Genomic DNA, 19,504 nt, shown 5'->3' with positions numbered 1-19,504 from the left:
CCTAGGGGATGGAAATGTAGCTCAGTTGCAGTGTGCTTGCCTAGCATGTATGAGGCTTTGATATGACCCAAAGCACAGAAAAAAGAGTCAGATCCTTTAGAAAATGATAAATAAAAAATGCAAAATCCAACTGAGATCCCAGAGGAAACCATCATTATCTTTTTCACGTACATGCTTCCAGATTTTAAAAAGTAAAAAAAAGGTGTGCAATTGTGCACACCTGTAATCTCAGTGACTTGGGAGGCCAAAACAGGAGATTCCCAAGTTCAAAGCCACCCTTAAAAATTTAGTGATGCCCTGTCTCAAAATGAAAAAAATAAGAAGGACTTGGGATATAGCTCAGTGGTAAAGGGTCCCTGGGTTCAATCTCAAGTACAAAAAAAAAATTATATATATGGGGGTGAGGATGTAGCTCAGTGGTAGAGTGGTTGTCCTGCATGTGCATGGCCCTAGTTTTAAGCCTTAGCACTACAATCTCTCTATATACATACATACATACATACATACATATATATAATTATATATGTATATACATATATATATATATCATCTACATTAATATAAATGGTATCATGCTATAATTTTTTATACCTTTATCTTATTTAATTATTTTTATCTAGTGCTGAGGATTGAACCTAGTGCCTCACATGTGCTAGGCAAGTGCTCTACCACTGAGCCACAACCCCAGCACCCATGCTATGATATTTTTACCAGCTTCTTTTACTTTTTCACAGACATGATTCCATATCAACAGGTATAGAACCTTATTTTATTTTTGGTGCTGGGGATTGAACCCAGAGCCTTGTATGATAAGCATATGCTCTACCACTGAGCTACATTCTTGGCCTTGAACATTATTTTAAATGAATATATAGGAGAATCCTGAATTTGTCCATTGATATAACAGACTGGGTTTTATGATGAAAGTGACTTGAGATGTAATGCCTTATAAAATACAAACTATTATCTATAATATAAACAGATTCACAAACTGGGCTTAGTGTCCTATGTCTGTAACTACTAGGGAGGCTGAGATATGACGTATGTACTTGAGCCCAGGAATTAGAGACCAGCCTGGATCTCAACCAGCATAACAACAAATTCACAAATTAGAAGACAATGACTACAAAAATACTGAATAAAATAAAAATTTACTCTTAAAACCAAGGTCCTGCCAGGCATAGTGGCACACACCTGTAATTCCATCTCCTCAGGAGGTTGAGGAAGGAGTATCACAAGTTCAAGGGCAGCCTGAGCAACTTAGTGAGACCCTGTTTCAAAAAAATAAATATAAAAAGGGCTGAGGATGCAATTCAGTGGTAGAGCACTTACCTAGCATGCATGAGGTTCTGGGTTCAATCCTTAGTACCACAAAAACAGAAATAAAAAAATCTACCAAGATCCTTATGCTGTTACCTTTGTGTAATTATTCATTTATTTCTTCATGATAACTTATTGGAACTGAACATTTTAAGTCAAAGATTTCTGTATATAACATTAACATATTTTAAACTAAAAAAGTACTTAAACAGAATAAAAGAAAAAGAACCCTCTTTGCCATCCAAGACTCCTTTTCTCTAATTCTGCTCTCCAACAACAACCAGCATTACAAGTTTTCTTGAAGTTAAAAGTTTTTTTTTTTTTTTTTAATGTACTGCCAATCTGCTCCCCAGAAAGATTGCTGGGATTCACATTCTCCTCAGAACTGCATGATCTCACCAACTTTTAAAATTTCAGTCCTTGCCTCTTCACATTTTTCTTTCTGTACTATGTGCTGGTGACTCCCAAGTCTTTATCTATAACCATGACCAGGCCCTGGAGCTCCAGGCAAGTATTTTCAACTGTTAGCTGGACATCTCCACCTGGATGCCCTACAAACAAGCCTGATTTATCTGAACTAAACTCATTGTCTTCCCTCCCAAACTTACTACTCTTTCTGTAATTCCAGTTTTGATTGATAGTACTTAGTTATGTAAGTCAGAAACCTAGGGGTCATCTTTAATTTCTTCCCTCTTCCCTACCTCCAAATAGTAATAATAGCTGTTACTAAACACTTATTGGCTTGCACATGTAATATTTTATCTCAAATTCTCACAACAGCCCCAGAGGACATCTTGAGATTTTCACTTTACAGATGAGGAAAACTATAACTTGTTCAAGGTTATACAGCTGAGAAGCAGGATTTAAACACTATCAGTCTCAATTCATGGCTCACACATATATGTCCTAGACTATACTATCAAAATAGCTAATACAAGTCCTATTTTATTTTCTCAGTCGCTGTCCTATCTTTTCTCTTTTCTCCATTCCCACCATCATCACCTGATTCTAACTCTTGTAAATACTTCCATAAGTAGTCACATTCAATTCAAATACATTTTCCATGTTACCTGCAAAACAATCCTTCAAAAACATAAATCTGATCATGTCATTTTCCTCCCAGGATCCTTCAGTGGCTCCCTATTACCTGTGATAAAGGCAGCGATCCTTTGGTTAATATCAAGGGATCCCTCTCCTCTGCTCATTTCCAGTCACCCTACCTCTCTAAACACTTTCATCATATAATCCAAACTGGTGATAACTGCCTAAAATTATCTTGCTGTTTCTTATCACAAGGACTTTGTATGCCTTCTTCTGCCAGAAATTATCCTTCCCCATTTTATTTGTTTTCCTTTCCCATTTTTACTCCTATTAGTCCTTTGTGTCTTTTAAACTCAGATTTCTCCCTCCCTCCTTTCCCCTTTCCTCTTTCCCCTTTCCCCTTTCCTTTCCTTCTTTTTGCCAGTCCTCATGTGTGCTGGACAAGTCATAAGCTAGCACTGAGATTTTTTTTTTCTTTAATGGTAATGGGGACAAAACCCAGGGGCATTTTTCCACTGAGCTACATCTCCAGTCCTTTTTATTTTTTTATTTTTTTATTTTTATTTTTATTTTTAAAGAGAGAGTGAGAGAGGGGAGAGAGAGAGAGAGAGAGAGAGAGAGAGAGAGAGAGAGAGAGAGAGAGAGAGAGAAAAAATTTTTAATATTTATTTTTCAGTTCTCGGCAGACACAACATCTTTGTTGGTATGTGGTGCTGAGGATCGAACCCCGGCCGCACGCATGCCAGGCGAGCGCTCTACCGCTTGAGCCACATCCCCAGCCCCAGTCCTTTTTATTTTAAAAATTGTTTTTGGTTCCAGGGATTGAACTAGGGGTACTCAACCACTGAGTCACATCCCCAGCCCTTTTTTTGTATACCTTTATTTTATTTTTATGTGGTGCTGAGGATCAAACCCAGTGCCCTACCACTGAGCTATAACTCCATCCCTTTTTATCTTTTATATTGTGACAGGGCCTCACTAAGTTGCTGAGGCTGACTTCAAACTTCTGATCCTCCTGCCTTGGCCCCCCCAATAGCTGGAATTATAGGGGGGGCAGCAGGCCTGGCAACAAAGAGGTTTCTTCCTCCAGGAAACCTTCTCTAATTCCTCCAATTATACATGCCTTGTGTTCTACTTTGACTGTTTGCTTATTTTATATTTGTAACATTGTATTAGTTTGGTTAACTTTTCTCCCTTGCTAGAATGTTAACTCCTTGAGGGCAGGGACTCTCTTATTTAATTCTATGTCTTTGGTATTTAGCTTGGTGCTTGGGAGGTAAGTACTTGCTTAGTAGATATCAACTAAATTGAATTAAATAACTTAATTCTGAAGTTGTAGGGCTTTGTGCTTTGTTTAAGTTAAGCCATCAATGATATAGGAAATATTTTTTGAGAAGAGAAAGGCAGGTGTAGGGAGGAAGAAAGATGACCTGAAATTACCATCTGTCCATCCCTTAATATGGTAATTTAGTAAATTAGTCTCATAAATTTCAATATTAATAGATTTTCTCATGTAAATGTGTATTCTATTTCCCTTATGGGTTGCAAGCAATCTTAGAGCATTGCCAAGTATGGAGTTCTGCAGAATAGAGATAAAGGGTATGAAATAAATTCCATTAAATATGCTGAGAATGGGATACTGAGTACACCTGGAATTAGCGTCTACGTGACAGCTTGGGACGGATGACGGTATGCCCACTTTTCCCGAGAAGTGAGAATGAGAAATTATCTTTTTTTTTTTTTTAACTCCATTCTAATAGCTCACTGCTTTCCTGGCACTGTAATGCTCACTCAGTACTCAATTGTGTACGGCACGAATTGAAGTGAACTGAAACTATCAGTGTCATAAGTGACAGGTTTGCATTCTAGGTTCTTGGTACTATTATTGGAACCCCACCCTCCAGAGACTATCCTTCTATTTTCGCGGAAAACCAGGCTTATTCAGGTCACAAGGCTTTGGCCTATCACTGTAGGATCCTAGCTTGTGAGGCAGTGCCCATTCCTGATTGATACACGATACAAGACAATTTGTTGGGTCGAGGAGTGAGGATTGGCAGAGCCTGCTTGTGGTGCTTCGCAGGGTATTGGATGGTGCCTACTGGAGATGCAGATTCCGGGGCAATATAAATGCCACCCCGAAGTCTGAATGAGGCCTCCTCCGTACGGGATTTGCAGCCTTCAGCGTGGCCGCTATTCAGGGCGCAGGGCGCAGGGCCCCGTAGCCGGGGTGCTGTGCGCGTGCGTGTGCGCGGCGCCGCTGTCTGTAGGTTGGCTGGTTATTTTGCAAACGGGAGGGGCCGTGCGCGCTCCTTCCTCTGGCCTCTGTCCCCCACCCCCCCTTCCCCAGTCCCAGTCTCTCCTTAGGAAAGATGTCGGACACGGCAGTAGCTGACACTAGGCGCCTTAACTCGAAGCCGCAGGACCTGACCGATGCTTACGGGCCGCCAAGTAACTTCCTGGAGATCGACATCTTTAATCCACAGACGGTGGGCGTGGGCCGTGCGCGCTTCACCACCTATGAGGTTCGCATGCGGGTGAGTCACGGGGTGAGGGAGACAGCTGAGGAAGGACGGGGCGGCGGGGGGGGGGCGGGTGGAGGCTGCTATGGGGACAACTAAAGGTGGAGAAGACGCTGGAAGGGGTCATTTAGGGGTTAGGGGCTTACTGGGATTGGAGAGAGATCTGCACACTCGGTTGTGGCCCAAGGATTCTGGAAACTCCTCAGGGGGACATCGGACGGGGATGAGGGAAAACAAGTATACACGAGGAAGAAGTGAAGCATGGCTGGATAGAGTGAGGAAGATGGAAAAAGATTAGAGTGAGGAATTCAAGTAGATAGGAGTCATGACTGACAGAAGGAAGGACAGGGAGGGTGGAAGAGAGCTGGGGGATGGAAAGCCTAGGCGTTATCGCTGGGTCCCATAACTAAACTAGGTTATGGGAAATCTGAAGAGGGAGGGCAGAAAGGCTGGGCTTCTTCCTAATGAGGTCTCTTTGGGATGACAGGGCTAAGCAAAGCCTTGGATTAAAGGGGAAATAGACTCCAGGAAGGGCATACAGTGGGTTTGTGGAGGCCAAATAGAGAGTCTCCTTGAGACTAAGTACTTTCCTGAGTTGTCTAGGATTAACATCTGAAGGAGAGAAATGTTTTATGCTTAAGTTTTCTCAGGTACCACATGCTGTGCCTCACCGTGAACCTGGCCCTGCACTGGGATTGGTGGATTGCCAGTTGCAGCTCTCATCTGTGCTGATCCTTTAGAATTGAAGTATTCAGAGTGTTTGCTTCAATATTTGTTGGCTCTCACATGGGTTCTCTTTACATGAATGGCTATTTGCCTTTTCTGTCGTATATTAACCTTTTGGATTCTGACCCTGGTCTGTAGTTGCCTTAATACATGACATTTCAGGACTACCCCAGGAATTGCTTCTTCCAATGTGCACTACAGAGGACTTTATTCTCTAGTGCTTAGTCCACAGTGCAAGGCTGGAATGTGCAGATAAAGTATATGGTTTGAAGGTTTTTTCCCCCCCAGTTGAAGTGGTTATAGGTGAAAAAGTTCAAGAACCATTTTCTAGTTTTCCTTATGTTTTCTTCTCAGTCTAGAGAGCCAGAGTGTTCTCTATGGATAGCATCCTCCTCAAACAGCATTGAAGACCTGAAAGTATGATGCTTTCATTTTTTTAAAAAAAATTTAGTTGTAGATGGACACAATACCTTTATTTTTTTATTTATGTGGTGCTGGGGATTGAACCCAGTGCCCTATGCATGTGAAACAAGCACTCTATCACTGAGCCCCAACCCCAGCCCAGCTTTTTTTTTTTTTTTTTGGTACCAGGGATTGAACTCAGGGGCACTCAACCACTGAGCCAAATCCCCAGCCCAATTTTGTATTTTATTTAGAGACAGGGCTCACTGAGTTTCTTAGCACCTTGCCATTGCTGAAGCTGGTTTTGAACACGTGATTCTCCTATCTCAGCCTCCCAAGAGCCTCTAGGATTACAAGCATGCACCATGGCTCCCAGGCCAATGCTTTCATTTTTGAGTAAGTGAATTGAATGAGAAAGTGTGGCCTCCTGTCTGGGCTTTGAAATCTCATTGAGAAATGATCTCCAAATTCCAAGTTGGCAAAGTCCAAACTGAAGAAAGAAATGTAAATAGCAAAGCATGAGAAACACTTGTTTTATAGTCTTATATAGATAAGAATTTTTTTTTCCAGTACTGGGGATTGAACCCAGGGGCATTTAACCACTGAGCCACATCCCCAGTCATTTTCATTTTTAAATATTTATTTTATTTTGTTTTTAGTTGTAGATGGATACAATACCTTTATTTTATTTTTATGTGGTACTGAGGATCGAACCCAGTGCCTTCCACATACAAGGTGAGTACTCTACCACTGAGCTACAAGCCCAGCCCCACAATTTTCATTTTTTATTTTGGAACAGGGTCTCACTAAGTTGCTAAGGCTTCCCTAAGTTGCTGAGGCTGACTTTGAACTTGTGATCCTCCTTCCTCAACCTTCTGAGTTGCTGGGATTACAGGCATATGCCATCATGCCCAGCTAGATAAGAACTATTTGAAATAATCTCTGGGGAAGAATGAAATTTAGGTCCTTCAAAACATGATAGAAACAGGGAACTGCTAGTAGTGGAGAACATAACCTGGGGGAGATGGACTTAACTTGTTCAGTATAAAGACTCTGCTGTGGGATTTTGGAGACATTGTCTTGATATATTATCTAAGAGCCTTAGGAAGTATGGATGAAATAGCTGTCTGCTAGGTATTCTAATAACAGAGACTGTTCATCTAATGCCTACTATGTTCCAGACACTGAACTAATTTTAATTTCAACCTAATCCTTGCAAAATACTTTGTGGTGGCACATGCCTGTAATCCCAGTGACTCTGGAGGCTGAGGCAGGATTACAAATTTGGCAACTAAGTGGGACCCTGTCTCAACAAAAAGGGGTCTGGGATATAGCTCAGTGGTAGAGCACCTCTAGATTCTATCTCTAGTACCCACCTCCCAAACAAATCCCATTTTACAAATGGGAAACTAAGGTGGAATGCAGTTTAAGTATCTTGCCTAAATACAAATAAATATAATTGGTAGGGCTGGAATTGGAACCCATGTGGAAGCCCATGCTTTTCCCACCATACTTTAGTCTCTTTGGCGTGACTTATTTGGAAATATTTCACATGCAAAATTTTTCTACTCAGAAAGCTTATCATTAGTCCCTTCATAGTTTGTTTTTCTGGTCCTAGATATTGAACTCATGGGGCTCTTTACCAGTGAGCTACATTTTTAGTCCTTTTTATTTTATTTTTTAATTTTAAGATAGGGTCTTGCTAAATTGTTGAGGGCCTCCCTAAACTGCTGAGGCTGTCCTCAAACTTGTGATCTTCCTGCTTCAGCCTCCCAAGTTTTGGGATTACAGGCATGTGCCATCATGCCCAACCTTTCCAGTTTCTTATTGTATAATAATGACAGAATTGATGGTGGATCCTTGTTCTGTGAGTTTGAATATTGTATTGTCCATGTTAATTTGTGTGGTTGTATAGACTTTTTTTTGTAGTACTAGGGATTGAACCCACAGGTGCTCTAGCACTGAGCTACCTCCCCAGTCCCTTTTTGATTTTATTTTGAGACAGGGTCTTCTCATTAATCTGCTGAGACTTTCCTCAAACTTTGGATCCTCCCACCTTGACTTTCCAACTTGCTGGAGTTACAGGCATGTACTACAATTCCCAGCTGAATATTCTATTGAACTCCTTTATTTAAAAAAAAAATTGATAAGATCATTTGTTTTTACTTATTTTGTTTTCTGGTGCTGGGCATTGAATTCTGGCCTTGTACATGCTAAATACATGCTCTACCACTGCCCTTTACCACCAACCAACACTACATAATAAGTGTTACTGAAGCTATTATCTTTCATTTTGTTTGGGAAGGAGTCCTGCTCCTATTGCGGGGCCTAGAGGGGTTTCATGGTGGCCTCTCATGATATATATGGAATATCTTCAATGTTAGTTGTCTTGTGGACTTGAACTTTGCTTCTTTCTTTCCTTTCCCTTGGTTTTGTGTTGGTCAGAGCCAAAGGACTCTCAATATCCTGTGCTACACAGTCCTGCCTCCCTTATATAATTGGTAGGTTGGAGCTGGTGGACTATCCCTAGTATGTAGTAGCCTTTTTCTTAGATGGGTAGATGTTGAGATAAAAGGGCATTACTGTCTCTATCCTGTGGGGGTAGAGAAATAATAGTTTTTTGTGAGTCAAAGGAAGAAGTCCAAAAAATGGTAGTGGTTCATGTGGCTGTACTTTGGAAGAATATACTCAAATTTTCTTTCTTTCTTTTTTAAATTTGGTCCTTTGTTGCCTTCTATGAACACCTACTAGTTAAGATCCTACTGTTTGGGGAATCACAGTATTTCTTTTTAATTTTTTCAAATATTTATTTTTTAGTTGTAGGTGGATACAATATCTTTATTTTTTTTTTTTATGTGGTGCTGAGGTTCGAACCCAGTGTCTCATGCATGCTAGGCAAGCACTCTACCTCTGAGCCAGAATCACAACCCCAGTCCAGAATCACAGTATTCCTAATGAACTCTGGTTGAAGTATAGAATCACATGATACTAAAGGGCCTTTTCTCTTAAAGGATTCTGATAACTTTTCCTATAATGGTTTATTTTGAATAGTTAATATATGTACACAGTACAAAATTAAAAGGTATGTTGTAAAAACTAAGTCTCTCTCCCTCCTCTGCTTTCCAGATATTCCCCTTTCTAAATTAAACCAATTTCTAGTTTATCATTTATTCTTTTTTTTTTTGGTACTGGGAATTGAACCCATGGTTGCTTAACCACTGAGTCACACTCCCAGTCCTTTTTATATTTTATTTAGAGACAGGGTCTCGCTGAGTTGCTTAGGGCCTCACTAAGTTGCTGAGGCTGGTTTTGAATTCATGATCCTCCTGCCTCAGCCTCCTGAGCCACTGGGATTACAGGCATGCACCACCATACCCAGCTCATTTATTCTTTTATAATTTTCTTTTAGTTGTAGATGGATATAATACCTTTATTTTATTTATTTTTCTGTGGTGCTGAGGATTGAACCCAGTGCCTCATACATGCTAGGTGAGCACTACTGCTGTGCCACAACCCCAGCCTTCATTTATTCTTTTTTTTTTAATTTTAATTTTTTAGTTGTAGATGGACACGATACCTTTATATGATATATTTATTTTTTTATGTGTTGCTGAGTATCGAACCCTGTGCCTCACATGTGCAAGGCAAGCACTATAATACCACTGAGCCACAATCCCAGCCCCCTCATTTATTCTTTTAAAGAACGGGTTAGACGAGAAAATATTACTTCGTAGGTATCTCACTCCATTTCAACCCATTGACACTCCTTGTACTTTGAAGATGCTGGGCAAAGTTGTAACTTATGTCATTTGTTATTTGACTTTCAATGACCTATATTACAAAGCTTGATGTAGTAAGGACTGTTTAACTCACTAGTAGAGATGGGAGATGATCTTTTCTTGCACATAGACAGTTGTAGAGAAAGGAAATAATTATTTCCTTTTATTATACATTCACTATCTGAATTGGCTGGCAGGAAATCTGGTCAAAATTAACAATAATGTGGTTGACCTTTTTTTTTTTTTTTTTTTTTTTTTTTTGGTACCAGGGATGGAACCTGGGACACTTAAGCCAAATCCCCTGCTCTTTTTATTTTTAGACAGGGTCTCACTGATTTGCTTGTGGCCTCTCTTAAGTTGCTTAGTCTGGGTTTGAACTTGCGATCTTCCTGCCTCAGCCTACCTAATTACTGGGATTATAGGTGTACATCATCATGCCTGGCTTGTGGTTGACCATTTCTATTTAGAAATTATAGATGGGAGTAAATATCAGGTCTTTTTGTTTGTCAGGGGTTCCTGTTGCCACTAGAACCTGGAGAATCTTCTTCTTTTTTTTTAATGTTTATTTTTTAGTTGTAGTTGGACACAATACCTTTAGTTCACTTAGTTACTTTTATGTGGTGCTGAGGATTGAACCCAGGGTCTCACATGTGCAAGGCAAGCGCTCTACCACTGAGCCACAACCCCAGCCGCAACCCCCCGCCCCCCCCCCCCAGCCGCCACCCAAGAATCTTCTTAATGGTTAAGATGTGGGAATGAGCTGGGCTGGGATTTGGCTCAGTGGCTTGCCTCGCAAGTGTGGGGCACTGGGTTTGGTCCTTAGCACCATATCAAAATAGATAAATAAATTAAATGGGTATTGTGTCCATCCACAACTAAAAAAATTTTTTTTTAAATTAGCATTTGTTTAATATTTATTTTTTAGCTTTCGGCAGACACAACATCTTTGTATGTGGTGCTGAGGATTGAACCCGGGCCGCACGCATGCCAGGCGAGCGCGCTACTGCTTGAACCACACCCCCAGCCCTAAAAAATATTTTTTAAAAATATGTGGAATGAGCTAGTTTATGAAAGTGAGAAGTTATGGTAAGCCATCTTATGTAATGGCTATTTCTTCTGCATTTCGTAAGTAAGGAGATGATAAATAGATACACAGGATCTCTATTAATCAATTGAGTATTTATTAAGTAACTTGCATTTTGGGAGATGCAGAAGTATCCGTGGTTCCTGATTTTGATGAGCTCATAATTTAGTTAGGTAGACAAGATAAACATGATTTATAAAGTAGCATATCAGTTGATATTTAAGTATAAATGTCAGAGGAATACAGAGGGGAGAGATACCAATATATTCAGCTGTTATTGCTGGGAAAGATTTTCTGGATGTTGTTAAGGTTGAGGTAGGACTTATAGAATGGAAAGGATTTGAATGGGAAAAGCAGAGGGAGGTATAACTTGCAGGTGCATATCTCTTTTCAGGGAGCTTCAATACATTTTTAAATGGAAAATGTAACATGTGTACATGATAAATTTTATAACGAACAATGTCTTTTTTACCCATTCCCTTTTTCTGTTACTCCCAAAGCCAATCTCTGTTACCAGTATATTTTCATAAATATTGTGTTAATATAAATACATGCAAATATATCCCTTTTTAAACATTTCTGTACCTTGATTTTACCACTTAATATTTTTCTTTTTTTAAAATGATTTTTTAATATTTATTTTTTAGTTGGACACAATATCTTAATTTTATTTATTTATTTTTATTTTTTATGTGTTGCTGAGGATCGAACCCAGGGCCTCACATGTGCTTGGCAAGCATTCTGCCACTGAGCCACAACCCCAGCCCACCACTTAATATTTTTCCAAATTGGCACATATAGATCTTTCACATTATTTTCTTGGTTGTATAGTATTGCACTATCAGGTATACCATGACTTTTTCATCAATTGCCTGTTGATGGACATTATTATTATAAACAATAAAATGCAGTGAAAACTTGTATTTACATATTTACATGTGACTGCAAGTCTATAGGATAAATTCTAAGCAACAAGTGATTTATTTTTATTTTTATTTTTTTGCATTGCTGGGGATGGAACTTAGGGCCTCAGGCATGCTAGCCAAGTTCTCTCTACTCCCCAGCACCAGCAAGGGACTTCTGATTACTAGTTGTAGCATGGTTGTATGTGGTAAGGGTTGATATTCACCTGGTGGTAGTTTGAAGCTTTAAAGGTGCATGGTCCATAGGAGATTTCTTAATTGGGACCTGTCCAATGGTTCTGACAGTAGCCACCTCAGGTTGAATAATATTTACCATCTCTTTTCATTCTTCCTTCCCTGTAGACAAACCTACCTATCTTTAAGCTGAAAGAGTCCTGTGTACGGAGGCGCTACAGTGACTTTGAGTGGCTGAAAAATGAGCTGGAGCGAGATAGTAAGGTATGGCCCATTCCCTGTGAGGTACCTTCAGAGGAGATCTACATAAGCTGAAAGGGCATAAGCACAGTCTATAAAATCTTGAAGGGAATGGACAGAATGAATACACTTTTATCTACCAAATGTCAGTATATTTGGTATGGGAATACCCCTTGAAACTGCAGGAGGTAAGTTTAGGACAATTTTAGTTTTCTTATGTTTAGTTTTTGATACTGGGAATTAAGCCCAGGGGCAATTTACCACTGAGCTACATCCTCAGCCCTTTTTATCTCATATTTTGAGACAGGGTCTTGCTATGTTGCTTAGACCCTTGCTGAGTTGCTGAGGCTGGCCTTGAACTTGTAACCCTCCTGTCTTAGCCTCCTAAGTTGCTGGAATTACTGGTGTGCACCATTGTGCCCGGCTAAGAGAATTAAAAAAAAATATTACTTCACTTAGTAGCTAGTAAAGTTGTACAAAATAACCCCTTATAGGTACTAAAAATGTAAAATATAGTGTCAGGAAAGACCCAGCTAAATTCTTGAATTGTGGTGGTTTGTTAAGGAAAGGTAGGAGTACTTGGACTTTATTTCTTTTCTTTTGAGATGGTAAAATCATCTTTCCACAAAAACAGTCAGATCAATATGAGCTATCCTGACTGTTCTTATAGTCTTAGTTTTTGTAAGTTACTGGGCTTGGGATAGGATGGACCCTATGCCTAATAAGAAATGAGGTATACAGGGTCTGGGGATGTAGCTCAGTGGTAGAGCATCCTCAAGGCCCTGAGTTGGATCCCCAGTACCACAAAAAAGAAAGAAAAATATGAATAGATGAGGTATACAGTGCTTTACCATCAATTTGCTCTCTTTCCTTTTTCCATGGGGTGATATTTTGCATCTCCCTACAGATTGTAGTACCACCACTGCCTGGGAAAGCTTTGAAGCGGCAGCTCCCTTTCCGAGGAGATGAAGGGATCTTTGAGGAATCTTTCATTGAAGAAAGGAGGCAGGGCCTTGAACAGTTTATTAACAAGTAAGCCCATTTCCCAGGAGGCCCTGTTTGTTACTTTTCCATTATGGGTTTTCTGTTTTGTCTACCTCATCTTTTGTAATGGCTACTGTGATGTAGTGCTGTTTGTGTGGTGGGCTAACTAGGTGGGCTCCATTCCTCTGAGCAAAATTCTGGTCCTGAAAGAGTACTGCATGTTAACGATTGTATCTAGGCATTTCTGTACCTTGTCCTTCTATCTCCCTTCCCCTTTACATTATTAGGGTTGAGGTAGTACCCTACTGCTGTCCTACAGTGGTTCAAACCTTAAGGCTGACCTTGCCCTTCCTCCCCTGTCTGCACTCCTACCCCTCTGCTAATGTTCTCTGATTTCAGATATTACCGATAACCATCTTGGTCTCTTTATAGAATTGCTGGGCACCCACTGGCTCAGAACGAACGCTGCCTACACATGTTCCTACAGGAGGAGGCAATTGACAGGAACTACGTCCCCGGGAAGGTGCGCCAGTAGGAGTCCCTCTCACCACTTACCCTCTACTTTCCTGCTGAAATGACATTGGTTTTTACACTAAGCCTCTCTCTCTCTTTGATCTGAAGTTGGCTGCCCATCCCCTGGTCTGATAGACTGTCTGGCATTGTGCCCCTTGGTACCTGACTATACCATGTGGGTACTCTGCTAGGATCCTTGTCTCTGAGGAGAATTGGGAAACCACAGGAAGATGCCCTTTGGTTGGGAGTGGGGGGTGGGAGGGGGGAATTGAACTGGAAGGCAATTTCTTGTGCCAGAAGGCTAACCTTGGGGGGAGGGGGGCTTGTGCTGGTGAGGCACTTGGATACATACTGATGCTGCAAGTCCAGGGGATTTTTCTTATTCTTAGGTTTAACCAGGAACTCTGAGCAGGGAAAAACCCTGCCTTTCCTACCTGCATGAACTTTTTCTTTTTGGGGAAGGTGGTAGAGACCCAAAAGCTTTCCTTGTTTTCTTTAGGCCTGCTTCCAGTTTTCTCTACAGTTTCTTTTGTCACTTTCTCTCTCCCTTGTTGCTTTTCATGGCAGTAATCCTCTTAGAGTCTAAGCAGTCTGTTGTGTGGAACAAGGTGTGTGGGTTTTCTTGGCCCATCATCATGGCTGCTGCAGAGTCAGAAGAAAGCCATAGGGCAGTAGGGGAGCTCCTATTGCCTAGCCCCTCTCCCTTTGTGGCTCCCTACTCTGGCTGCCTATTTTTGCTCATCAGCAGGTGAGCCAGTATGGGCCAGCAATTCTCTCTCCCCAAGCCTTTGCTACTTTATGGGTTAGCTTTGCAGGCTTGGTGGCTCAAGGGGTGGTGGTAACTCACTGCTTCCTGGTGACTCCCTGAATTATGGGAGTGGATCATGTTCTAGGATTCTCCAGGTGGTAGGAAAGAGCATCACCACTTTCCTCCTTCCATTTTCCCTCCCCCTACCATCCCATCTATTGCTGCCTCAAGGGCAGAAGCACACAAACCACATAGTCTCTGATTTCTCCTAAGCACTTTGCGCTCAGGGGCAGGGACTCAGGAAAGAGTTGTCACTGCCCTTCCCAGCTTGGTCACAGGGTTTTTGAACTGCCTGCACTTGTTTCCTGTGGAACTCCAGCATTCTCCCCAGAAGTTGAATTAGGGCTTGCAGCTGGGCACGGAGTTCCTAAATCTTAGAGTTTAAAGCAGCTTCTTGAGGCTGGCAACTATACTGGGCTTTTGCTGGGAGGTAGTATTTTGTTTACTGGGGCCCACTATTCATCCCAAGTGGTGAGATGAAAGCAAGTTAACCAGGTGAAAATTGGGGATCTTTGCTTAGACTCCTTATCATAGAAGGATTGGAGTTTTCCATACAGGTCCATGGGGAAAGGATTGATGATTCTGACATAGCCCTGATCAGAGAGATTAGGATTGGATTTTGACATGGGATTTGGAGCCCATATAAATGTTGAAGTTTCCTAAAACAGATCAGCTCTCTAGCTGCTGAGCCTGTGCCAGGGGTGAGCAGCCCCTAGAGAGAGGCTCTGCTTCTTTCCCCACCTCGCCAATGTTGGTGTTGTTGCTGCCTTTTTGATTTGTATCCTCTGTTATAGATTTTTTTAAAAAAGATTTCTTCTTTCATTGTGCACAAGTGCTGAGAGTCTGAGGCCCCATTTCTGCTGTGTATATATCCTGACTCGGGGCTTTTATTCAGCGAACTGTTCATTCTTCTGTCAGACAATGTCATATTCAACTCTGTTCATATTAAACCACTGTGAAGCAAGCCTCTGTTTTCCTCCTTAAAATTTATTATTTCTTAGTGTCTAGAATATGCTGGGTATTGTGCAGAAGTCATAGAACATGACCAATGTTTTTAGATAATAAGTAAGTTTTGCATTTAAATTAAAAAGAAAACAGAATCCTAATTGCCTATAGTGATATTCATATTTACCTATCTATCTATCTATCTATCTATCTATCTATTTATTTATTTATTTATTTATTTATTTATTTACATTGGTGATTGAACCCAACATTTTTTACCACTGATCCCCAGTTCCTTTTCAAATTTTTTGAGACAGGGTCTTGCTAAGTTGTTGAGGCTGGCCTGGAACTTATGATCCTCCTCCGTCAGCCTCCTGAGTCACTGGGATTACAGGTGTGTGTTACCTTGCGCTGCCTTTACCCATCCTTTCTTGCAGTTGACTTTGTCACAGAGATAGTATATCCATTAACCATAGGTATAGTATCTGTGGTTTGAGTTACATTTAGCAGATTTGGTTTTTAAACTTGCAGGTTTGTGCTAATTTGGGCAGAATATATATATATATATATATATATATATATATATATATGTGTGTGTGTGTGTGTGTGTGTGTGTGTGTGTGTATGTGTTTGCATGTTATTGTGTACGTAAACAGAAACACATGCATGTACTTATCCTCTGAACAGCCACACACTACCAGCAAACCCTATTTTCTTTCATGGGACTTTTACCTCAGTTGACACTTTCATTTGTTGTTGTTAAAATAAATATGATGCAGGGAGAAAAGTGGGTGAATGCTGAGAACTATTGGTGGGTGGATATTTTCATCTGACCAATATGTTCTGAAATGGTTTTCTAGAGTGGGTTTTGGAAAGGGTTGGAATGAGGGGAGGTAGGAGTCTTGTCATTTGGAAAGTCAAAGCTAGTTTTAATGTAGTTCAGCATAGAAAGAAGGTATAGAAAGTGATGTGTTCCAAACATGGTTCTAAGTAGAAGTGTGGGGGCCAAATCAAGGAAGTTAGGAGGTTTTTAGTAGTTAAGGAATGAGATGACTAAAGATTCTGAGGGGATGGGGAAGAATAGGTATTTGTGTGAGACAAAAGGAAGAAAAAAGAAATGCGACATTCAGAGGCAGTAGTATTAGAGAATGAACTGGAGAATCTAGAAAAAGCTGCTATAAAATAAAGTATTAACGAAAATTTGAAGAGATAACATTCTTTTAACAAGTGCTAAATAATAGTCTTCTGTGTATCCAGCCCAGTGCTAAAAGCTGGGTTGGGGGTAGGGCAAAGTGGTCGTGATAAGTGAAATATGATTGCATCTTATTTCTTCATATACTTCAGACTTCAGTTCAAGAGATTTCTATACAAGAAAAGAGGCACATCTGGTTAATTGCCTAGTCTTTATTTTTTTCTTTTTAAAATATGAGGCCAGGTAAATTCCCTCTCTTTGGAGTCAAGTTGGCCATTTTAGCAAAGTAACTCAGTCCCACAAGAACCCTAAATCTAAGCCCTCTCACTCATCCACACAGAGGTGAAGCATGCTTTTCTTTTATAAGGAATTCAAGTTTACACATGTATCTGGATGTTTACTAGTAACAAATCCCCTTTATCCATAGCACATAAAGGGCTCAACCTTTCACTGGGATCTGGGAGACAGAGGCTAACAACAAATTTTCAACATAGCTAGACCTAAAAGACGTTGAAATCTTCACATTCCAAAGATGCCTTATCTACCCTTTGACCCATTCTTTGAGATGAGATGTTGAACTAGTAAAGGTAGGAGAGGTGCACAACATTCTGACTTCTCTGGAGTTTTCATGTGATAGATATCCTAGATGAGACACTTCTATGTTGAAATAAATGCTGTAATAATTTAAGTAAAATTACTTTCTGCTGTGGAAATGCAGACCAGCTGCTCACTGAAATGGATTTCTTCATATCCTTGAGGACTGTTGAGTCACCCCTGTATTCTTTTCTTAGACACAATAATAATTCTAATTTTTCCTCACTTGGCTCATTTTTTAACCCTTTTATCTTTATTATTTCTGAAATCTCTCCAAGGTCTTCATATGTCCCAAAGTCATAGAGTGTAAGACTGGATACTGCTTTAATTGTAGCCTGAGGGTTAGGTGGTTGTTATTCCATTTATACATGATAGTATTCAAGTTTACTTTTAAAATATAAATTCTTTGTGACTAATTAATTTGTGGTTCTCTGCTGCTGCCTTCTTGGCTGTCTACCACTCCTCATTTCTCTTATCATTTTTTGCATTGCTAATACAAAAAACAATTGTTACTTATTTTCCTAATATTTATTTAGTTGTAGATGAACATACAGTATCTTTATTTATTTTTATGTGGTGCTGAGGATCAAACCCAGTGCCTCACACATTCGAGGCAAGCACTTTACCACTGAGCTACAGCCAGCCCCAGCCCCTGTTGCTTATTTTATGAATTATTTTTTTTGGTACTGGGGTTGAACCCAGAGGCATTTAAACTCTGAGCCACATCCCCAGCCCTTTTTTATATTTTATTTAGAGACAGGGTCTCACTGAATTGCTTAGAGCCTGCTAAGTTGCTGAGTCTGGATTTGAACTTGCTATCCTCCTGCCTCAGCCTCCTGAGCTGCTGGGATTACAGGTATGGGCCACTATGCCCGGGTTGTTCCTTATTTTACTTTAATTTTTTTCAGTACTAGGGGTTGAACCTAGTGGCACTGTACCACTGAGCTACATCCCCAGCCTTTTTCATTTTGAGACAGGTTCTTGCTAAGTAGCCATGCTTCAAACTTGTGATCTTTCTGCCTTAGCCTCCCAATTCATTTTATTTTTATTTCTTCTTTTAGTTAACTGTATCTCTCTGTATACTCTATCTCTGTGTGTATATGGCTTTCTGTTTAATTTTTTTTTTGTACTAGAGATTAAACCCAGAGGTACTTTACCATTGAGCTACATCCCCAGTCCTTTTTTATTAAAAAAAAACTTTTTAAAAATATGTTTTTAGTTGTAGATGGACACAATGCCTTTATTTTATTTTTATATAGTGCTGAGGATCGAACCCAGTGCCTTCTACATGTGAGGTGAGCACTCTAACTCTACCACTGAGCTACAACCCCAGCTTCCCAGTCCTGTCCTTTTCTTTTTTTAAAAAAATATTTTCTTAGTTGTAGATGGACACAGTATCTTTATTTCTTTTTATGTGGTACTGAGGATCGAACCCAGGGCCTCACACGTGCATGGCAGGCGCCCTACCACTCAGCCCCAGCCCCAGCCCCAGCCCCAGCCCCAGCCCCCAGTCCTTTTCTTTTTAAAAATTTTAAGGCAGAGTCTCAGTAAGTTGCTTAGAGCCTTGCTAAATTGCTGAGGCAGGCTTCAAAATTGCCATCCTCCTTCCTCAGCCTCCGGAGCCTCTGGGATTACAGGCATGTGCCATCATGCCTGGCTCTATGCTTTTAAATGTAAAGAACTCATTTCTTACAAGACAGAAGTTTGTGATATTACAAAAGGTGTCTTTAAATTGCTGCAGGCTTTTAAAAAATAGATATTTTCTTTTTCTTTCTATTCTTTTTCTTTTTTGGGTATCAGGTATTGAACACAGGGGTGCTTAATTACTGAGCCACACCCCCAGCCCCCTTTTAAAATATTTTATTTGTAGACAAAGTCTCACTGAGTTGCTTAGGGCTTCACTAATTTGAACTCATGATCCTCCTGCCTCTGCCTGCTGAGACACTGGAATTACAGGCCTGTACAACTGCGCTGGCTAAATAGATATTTAAATATTGTGGTTTTATATGTTCACATATAGGCAATAAACTACTTGAACTAGAGAAACTGAAGGTAAAGGGTTAAACAGCATTGCCAAGTGAAGTTGAATTAGAAATCAGGAGAAAACAGTAGTTCTTAACTGTAGTAACATGGTCAGGTACTTGGAAATTTTATTTATTTATTGCTTTTTAAGAAAATGTTATATCAATAATGTCTTGTATTTTTAATCTAAATTACAATCTTTTGTCTAGATACAGTCAACTTTTTTAACAACTATGCT

General features: G+C 40.2%; 1 protein-coding gene across 2 annotated transcripts; it reads left to right on the top strand.

Annotated features, from left to right (window-relative positions):
• The first annotated feature begins 4,612 nt into the window (after window positions 1-4,612).
• On the top strand, window positions 4,613-15,478 carry Snx12 (sorting nexin 12). Of its 2 annotated transcripts, none has more exons than XM_026412601.2 (4): window positions 4,613-4,883; window positions 12,137-12,232; window positions 13,116-13,240; window positions 13,625-15,478. In XM_026412601.2, exons 1-4 carry the CDS (start codon window positions 4,731-4,733, stop codon window positions 13,725-13,727), a joined length of 477 nt encoding a protein of 158 aa, XP_026268386.1. In that variant the 5' UTR covers window positions 4,613-4,730; the 3' UTR covers window positions 13,728-15,478. The 2 variants fall into 2 exon arrangements, with proteins under 2 accessions (XP_026268386.1, XP_026268385.1); XM_026412600.2 differs by having other exon boundaries at window positions 4,624-4,895.
• The last annotated feature ends 4,026 nt before the right edge of the window (window positions 15,479-19,504 follow it).

The sequence above is a fragment of the Urocitellus parryii genome, chromosome X (genome assembly GCF_045843805.1).
Source record: "Urocitellus parryii isolate mUroPar1 chromosome X, mUroPar1.hap1, whole genome shotgun sequence".
Taxonomy (NCBI): Eukaryota; Metazoa; Chordata; class Mammalia; order Rodentia; family Sciuridae; genus Urocitellus; species Urocitellus parryii.
The sequence above is the reverse complement of the archived record's forward strand: the minus strand, read 5'-3'. Positions and strand labels throughout refer to the sequence as shown.